The 8,396-nt window shown below is 35.8% G+C and overlaps 2 protein-coding genes across 5 annotated transcripts in view; both read right to left on the bottom strand.

The window, feature by feature from the left end:
• LOC119838553 (leishmanolysin-like peptidase) overlaps positions 1-929 on the bottom strand; it is an 80,081-nt gene extending 79,152 nt beyond the window's left edge. For all 4 annotated transcript variants that reach the window (XM_038364534.1, XM_038364536.1, XM_038364535.1 and 1 more), the window contains exon 1: positions 704-929. In XM_038364534.1, the coding sequence (XP_038220462.1) occupies positions 704-841 (138 nt within the window). In that variant the 5' untranslated portion in view covers positions 842-929. The remainder of the gene's footprint in view (positions 1-703) is intronic.
• Positions 930-7,128: 6,199 nt separating this feature from the next.
• Positions 7,129-8,396, bottom strand: part of LOC119838522 (ferrochelatase, mitochondrial) — an 11,335-nt gene continuing 10,067 nt past the window's right edge. Inside the window, 2 exon segments of the mRNA XM_038364496.1 lie at positions 7,129-7,393; positions 7,977-8,177. Coding sequence (XP_038220424.1) covers positions 7,291-7,393; positions 7,977-8,177 — 304 coding nt within the window. The 3' untranslated portion in view covers positions 7,129-7,290.

Genomic DNA, 8,396 nt, shown 5'->3' with positions numbered 1-8,396 from the left:
TGTAATGCACCAAAACATGGGCAAAGGTTCGAAGCCATACAGTCTTGTCGTTGAGGTTTTTTTTTTTAAGCGACACAGAAAATAAACAAACCACTGATCCTTTTTAAATCCTAGAACATCGAATATAAATTTATAATTAATTATTACTAAACATATGTCGTTCCGAAGGATTCATTGTGTCGATTTTAATTGATACTACGTACTCTGTAATAGAGAATATTATGTATACGTACAATGTCATTAAAAATCGAGTAATGAATAATATTACTTAAACAAGTTCTTATTTCTATCATATACAAACAAATTTGCATATACCTAAAGCAGTCGTGCTTGTCTGCAACATTGCATAATTATTTATCCATCAATCGTGTATCATTATTAACATTGTGCACGTAAGCACAAAGGAACACAAACTATTTTTAAATACTTTTAGACGTAAACCAGACACATTTACTAGAAACCAGACACTACCGCGATAGTTGGGATTAAATTATTGGCGAATGACTAATGTTATGTTAAAATTTTACTCTAATCTGGGTTTTTACTGTGGTTATAGCAACATAACCAAATTTGAAAAGAGAACACCGCACAATCCGTAGCAACTATGTATGTAGTGATACAAATTTGAATTTCGAACTATTCCATTCAACCAGCACGTATTCAAAGGATTGTTACACAAATTATAATCGGATTAATTACTTACTTGATCCTCCTTCGGGTGTTCGTGTGTACAATGTGTATGATGGTGATCGGTAACAAACTCATTTTCGTGCGTATGTGAATACACACTGTTCACTAACAAAACGGCACAGACACACACATACACATTCATTTTCGACATTTCAACAGCGATCACGAAAACATTTGTTTACATTTTAAAATAAGAACGTACGTGCGACCATCACTTGATTCGCAATGAAACTAAAATTCACAATGAAATTATCAATAACTCGCGGTTTATGGTGACGTTCACTGACTTCACTCTAATGTCAGCTGTCAGTATTGTACCAGTGCGCTGTCTCCCTTACACATATACGATTAATGTTTAGTTAGAAAGAGCCGGTTGCGTGATAAATAACTTGACAAGAAAGTCTGCTATTGTAGGTGAATTTTTGATGCATTTTTTACTTGACGGTCATCGCACTGGAATAAATATTAACTTCGATTAAAAGTAACAGAGGCGCGCAGTGATAATGATTTGTGAAGATTGATTTTTATGGTATGCGCACGATTCTAACGAAAAGATTACGTGCGTGTTACGTACAGGAAGTAATAAGTGTATTTATTTATAAAACCATAAAAGCTTCCTTCTTCATAAACATAAAAAGTTATCTGAAAGAACTACATAGTAAATATCAGCCTTGAGATCGTTTCTTTTCAAGTATTTCTTATAAATTGCCTTGAAGCGTCCATATTTCGTACTCATAATAAATTGGAGAGTCTGTTTGTAATAGTTACTAAGGTAATCGCTTTTTATGAAATAACTATGAATGTATAGACGGTACAAATACAAACAAAATTGAAGTTTTTGTGTATATCTTTCTCTCTCTATATAAATATTATATAAATTATTTTAGGAACATTCGGATTTAAAGGGAAAACTAATTAACGCGGGTAATATCGCAGGGCACAGTTAGATAGATATGAGGGTCTGAAAACGGACAAATTCTGTTCAAGCCACTGTTTGAACATCGTAAATGTATTTGATAAGACAGGATGATAAGATACCCATGTTATACCATTATCTTATTCGCTTACCGTCTCACTCCTGCGTTCCTATAAAACTATATCTGTGGCTAAGCTTATATTTATTTATTTAAATTTTAATATAGTATTATGTTGGATTATAATAATATAAAGCTAAAATATAAAACGTGCGATCTCAGGTATTTATTTAAAAAAATATTTCATTGTTAAATGTATACGTGAGTCTATATATATGTTTAATGTATACATTTTAAAATGGTTGTGTTATATTTTAAGTGGTGGCATATAAAGGAATTTCTATTTCAATTATTTTTTTCTATATATACTAATATTATAAGGCTGAAGTTTGTTTGTTTCTTTGTTTGAACGCACTAATCTCAGGAACTGCTGGTCCGATTTGAAAAATTCTTTCAGTGTTAGATAGCTCATTTATTGAGGAAGGCTATAGGCTATGTTTGCACAACGCCCGACCGCTAGTTTCTATATAATTCGACGTCATAGCGCGTCGTCAGGTTAGCGCTCTGACGCGCAGTATGCGTCTATGCAATAAAGCTTTGTTGTGCAATACATGTTTACTTTATAATATGTTCACTTGATTTGTCATTGGAACACATACACAGACGCACACACACACGCATAATAGTGTGGAAAGTATTAAGTTATACTAAGCACATGTTCTTTGTATTGAAGTTACAAATACTTAGCTTTAATATATATTTATAAGCCGGTTGTTCGCCTGATGGTAAGCGATCACCACCACCCATGAACATTCGCAGAGGTAGTGCCTCTGCGTATGCGCTGGCCGCTTTTATGGGGCAAGGGATAAAGATAGAATTGATGACGGAAAATAAGGAATGGACTGAAAAAAGGAAAACGAAACGGGTCTCCGGCTCCACCATTCACCATACGACATATAGTATGCTAATTTACAGCGATCTTCTTTAATTATCTGTTTCTTGGGGTGTGGTACTTACCCGGTGCGATCCGGCCCATTTCACGCCAAAGCATGCTCGACTTTCACATTCAAATATAATTTACTAGTTCCGCCCCGCGGTTTCACCCGCTTAAGTCTGTATACCGAAGGATTATCGGGATAAAAAGTTGCCTATATGTTATTCCAGTTGTCCATCTATATACGTACCAAATTTCATTGCAATCGGTTCAGTAGTTTTTGCGTGAAAGAGTAACAAACACACAAACAACCTTTCGAATTTATAATATTAGTACGATTTAAAACAAATAGCATACAGCTACTAGTTAATCTTATGCCTCAACGTTGTTACAACATAAATTCTATCCATTATTATTTAGGACACGTTAGCATCACTTCAGTAATACTAAGTGAAATGTATTGCGTAAACACCATTGTCACTAACTGGCTATGTTTGTGAATATAAAACTTAATTTGAAGGCTAAATGGGTAAGTAATATAGACATCATCACTTTCTATCCTATTCCTACAATCCTACTTCCTATCCTATCCTATCCTACTAATAATATAAACGCTAAAGTTCATAAGGGTGGATATATGCCTATGTTTGTTACTCTTTTACGCAAAAACTGCTGAACGGATTGCAATGAAATTTGGTACGTAGATAGCTGCACAAGTGGAATAACACATAGGCAACTTTATTTTCGGTAATCTATTGTAAGGTCTGCAATTGACCTTACGCTTCTAAAACTGTTCATGGGCGGTGGTAGCGCTTACCATCAGGCGACCCACCAGCTCCATTGCCGAAGATGCCATAAAAAAGACTACGCTATATCCTATTTCCTATGATGTCGCAGACGTATACGTCTCCCTTGGCCCCTTTAACAAAGTTTAAACATTTCATTTTCTATATAGCATGGATATGTAGCTAAAAAAGTCCTGTAGTATGAAGGTTCCCTCTTTCTCATTTAAACATTTGGGGTTAAAAGTGGGATAAGGTGTCACCAAAATGTGAAATTCTATGACAAGGGGCGGGGGTGACCAAAGCTGTGTGACGTCACATGTTAAGATTTCAAACATATACTAAGATACGATATGGAATTCTCAACATTGATCAAAATTAACATTTCAGGATGTTTCTCAGATACATATATAAAATTTAAAATAAAAAAAAAACATTTATTGATAACAAGGCCACACAGAAACAGAAAAATGTAAAAAAAAAAAACAGTAAATAAATTAAAAACTAGAACAAAAAAAAACAAACTATACACATCAAAACTTACAACCTAAAAATTAACTCAAGTACTGTGCGGCAACGTCTGTTATCAAAAGGGGCCTCTCAGTATGATGCTGCAGGGACTTTTGAGTCAACTAGCAGCACTGATTTTCAGAAACCCCTATTGACAGTTGGAGTTACAGCATGTGTGATGTGCGTGCGTATGTGTGTGTGTGTGTGTGTGTGGGCACGTGTGTGTGACAAGGGGTACGGGTCAAAAGAACTTTAAATTCATGTGACGTAATTCATGGATGGCCCCTTACAGGTTCTGACATTTTTTATATCTCGACTGACTACCTACCATCGGTAGGAAGCGGCTTTCCTCCAGGGCCGTGGTTCCGTGGTCTTATGATGATCCACTCACTCACATTAAGGCGTTTAAAATTAAATAAAACAACGATAAACAAACAAAATTTATTAAACCATACCCATATTTACACAAAATTATACAACCTTTTATTACATACATTATTATTACACGTCTAATTTTAAAAAGTGACTTACCTACATCAGTGTATATTGTTACTTGTACCTTGTTTTTGTTAAGAAATCATCATATTTATAAGAAAAGCTTGCTTTTTTAACTCACTATAAAATGGCCTATGATACTCATAAATAACGCTTTAGTATTGGCAAAAGAATGTTTAAAATCGGTTCATTAGATCCAGAGATACAACGCCACAAACAAACAAATTCACTGACTTCACTTCTATATAAAATCACTGCAGATTATCGTGTCACTACTCCTCCGAAACGGCTGGATTGATTTCAGTGTAGATTGTATTTTGAGAACATGTCTAACAGAGTCAAAGCAAGTACAAAATAAATGCGACGTAATTTAAATATAAAAAAATGCACATTTACAATGCGATTCAATTAAGAACAGGATTCATTCCGCGCCATTTTGTAACATCATACGCGTTAATTGTAACGGTTTAATAATCCAAGTGAAAACGTTCGCAATTTGATTTAAAAACTCGGCGAATGAAATAAACCGTTCGTTAGAACTTCGATCACTGTCACAAGATGGCGCTACTCTCTTCTATGCGACGCTAGATCACGCTAGTAAAGTCCTCAATAATATAATAGCTTGCTATTGTGATTCGTACAGTGTGTGGGGGAGCCTGCGGCCCATTACCTTTTCCTCGCCCTTCCCATTCCTTCTTTCCAGTTATCAATCCTCTACTTATCCCTTGTCCTTTAAAAGCAGACAGTGCATTCTCAGAGGTCTGAGGCTCTGCTCTGTTCACGGGCGGTGGTGATCGCTCACCATCAGGCGAACCACCAGCTCAGTTGCCCGCTATGACATAAAAAACTTTAACTATCTTGCACAATATGTTAGTATCCAATAAGTCATCAACTTTTGAAGTGAAACTTCTTTAGAATCGTTGTGATTTCAAACCTGATGCAACGGAAAAACGACAGGTGAGAGACAGAAATACAAAAATGTGTAGAATGAAGCCGGCAAAGAATGAGACAGATATATACATACTATTTTATATCTCGTATATAAAATTCTCGTGTCACAGTTTTCGTTGCCTTACTCCTCCGAAACGGCTTGACCGATTTTGATGAAATTTTTTGTGCTTATACGGTATGTATGAGAATCGGCCAACGTCTATTTTTCATCCCCCTAAATTATAAGAGTAAGGCAGAAAAGCGTTTGCCGGGTCAGCTAGTTTTATATATATTCATCTCATTCTTTTGTCGATTTACTGAAGTTTCACTTCTATCATGTGTGAATCGCACACACACCTTTTTTATTAATCGGTGATTGTAGAAACGCGTAGTTGAAGTGAAGTGAAGTGAAGGAAGAATAAATCATTGGATAGTAAATAGTGTTTGGCTCAGACCGGTCTCTGTGTTATACCACTATTATATTGCAAAAGGGACTTAATTGGCACGTTCCTAATCTTAATTGAATCGCATAGTTCATGAACTTAACGAATTCATTTAATATTTTCTTGTGTTTGATTTTACGCGAGTATTATAAACGCTATCTTGCGGTCAGTGTCCCCATGACTGTAGTCGCTGTAAAGTGTTCGAAACGTCGGGTTTTTTTTTCAAATCTTTATAAAAGGAGATTTAAAAAAACCCTGCAATCTAGCTAGGGAAACACCGGCTTGATATATGTAAACTTTAAAAATATATGTAAGGCAAACCGTTTATATAAACTAAATTGTAATTGCTATAAATTGTAATTTTAAAAATGTCAAAAATGTATGTATGTATGTATGAAATAAATTGAATTGAATTAAAAAAAAAAAAAAAAACTCGACGTTTCGAGTTAATGATGTAATGAATAAATCGCGTTTAAAATCCGTTAAAAAGTCTTTCATTTGTAAACAAATTAATACATCTACTTATGTACCGTTTCGAATGTAATGTATAAACGAATCTCGTTTCTACGCAAATTATATTTAATTGAATAAAAATTAAATAAAAATAATAATAGAAGAAATCGAAATCACTACATAGTATAAAGCAAAGTCGCTTCCCGCGTCCGTCTCTATGTATGAATGTATAGATCTTTGAAACTACACAATGTAATTTGATGGGGTTTCTTCAATTGATAGAGCGATTCAAGAGGAAGGTTTGTACACTAGCTGCACGCCCCGGTTCTGCCCGGGTAGTTTATTAAATTTTAAATCGGATCAAACTGCACATGGTGTGAGGATTTGATTAAAATCGGTTGAGCAGTTTAGGAGTCCATCGTGGACAAACAACGTGGCACGTAAACTAAATATATATAAATTAAAGACTGACTGACTGACATAGTGATCTATCAACGCACAGCCCAAACCGCTGGACGGATCGGGCTGAAATTTGGCATGCAGATAGATGTTATGCCGTAGGCGTCTGCTAAGAAAGGATTTTGATAAATTCTACCCCCAAGGGGATAAAATAGGGGATGAAAGTTTGTACCATGAACATTTATTAAGACCGCGCGGGCAAAACTGCGGGCAAAAGCTAGTTTATATATTACTAGACGCTCGTCCCGGCTCCGCCCGGATATCAAGATTCCTGTTTCATCTCAAGGGAGCATTTAATCAGGATAAAAAGTATCCCATCACCGAAGTCAGCTGATGCCCTATGTATACCAAATTTCATCAAAATCCGTTCAATAGTTTCAGCGTGATCGCCGAACAAACATCCGAACAAACAAACTTTCACATCTATATTATAATATCATAAAGCTGAAGAGTTTGTTTGTTTGAACTCGCTAATCTCAGGAACTGATCCGTTTTGAAGCATTCTTTCAGTTTTAGATAACCCATTTTTTGAGGACGGCTTTAGGCTATATATGTACCACGGGCGAAGCCGGGGCGGGCCGCTAGTGCAAGAGAGATCTTTTATACATTGTTTTCTAGCGCTAAACCTTAGCGATTTGTGGGTCCGCGCTATATTCGAAATTACAAAAGTCCTTATAAAATTCCTTCGCCGCCTGGCACCGTTTGCTGACGCAGTGCGGACATCTGGAAAACATATCAGTCGATTAATTATTTCTATTTAGTTATTTTGTTAAAAATAAAACACTTATAAATGGACCAGCACGGAAGGTCGACCTTCTTCTTCTTCTTCTCGACTCTTCCAGGCAACCAGGGAAGCGCCACACCCTCACAGAAGACCGGCGTGATACAGTAGCGTGCTACTGCGTTTCATTTGGTGAGGGGGAGGGGAAGCCAGAGACTTCTTTTCCTCACCCCTCCCGGCCCATTCCTTCTATCCAGTGGTCAATACTATCCTTGCCTTTTTATATTTTTTTATGGGTGAACTGATTTCGAAAATTCTCTCCCCTAAAATATGGTCTAGATATGACTCATTTAAATCAAATAATTATAATGAAATTTATATTGATGAGATAGAAAAGTCTACGATGCAATTAGTGTTTTCTAATTACTGACTTTCTAAATGTTTTATTGTATGTCTGATCGTACACTCTAAGTTACTGTGCGTAAACGATAAACCAATTACGATGTGGCTTACAAAACGTATCAGCACGCACTATACGTACATAATTATCTATGGTCATACATTAATCACTGTCTGTACGCTCACCTAGAGAGGTACTGTCTCGAAACGGCTGGACCGGCTGTGATGTGCTTCGCAACGACGTCCGCTAGCGCGGCTATGAATGTGGGATGGTCGTTCGGCGCCGCCGCTCTTTCTATTTGAATTATGCCCGCCTTAAAAGAAAAATAATATAAATAAATATAAAAAAAGTTCCTTTGTAAAATTTATTAAATAAAGGCAAAAACTCTAATGTTATACATAAAAATAATTATTAGGATGATTTTAAAAACTACAAAAAGATGAATTAAAACCTCAACATCGAAGAAAAATACAAAAAAAAACTTCCGCATATTCCTTCCTACTATATCCTATTAATCCTATCCTATCCTACTTCCTACTATCCTATCCTACTAATATTATAAATGCGAAAGTTTGTAAGGATGTGTGTGTGTGTTTGTTGCTCTT

The sequence above is a fragment of the Zerene cesonia genome, unplaced genomic scaffold (assembly GCF_012273895.1).
Source record: "Zerene cesonia ecotype Mississippi unplaced genomic scaffold, Zerene_cesonia_1.1 Zces_u003, whole genome shotgun sequence".
NCBI classification, from domain to species: Eukaryota; Metazoa; Arthropoda; class Insecta; order Lepidoptera; family Pieridae; genus Zerene; species Zerene cesonia.
This window is presented reverse-complemented; position numbering and strand designations above follow the sequence as displayed.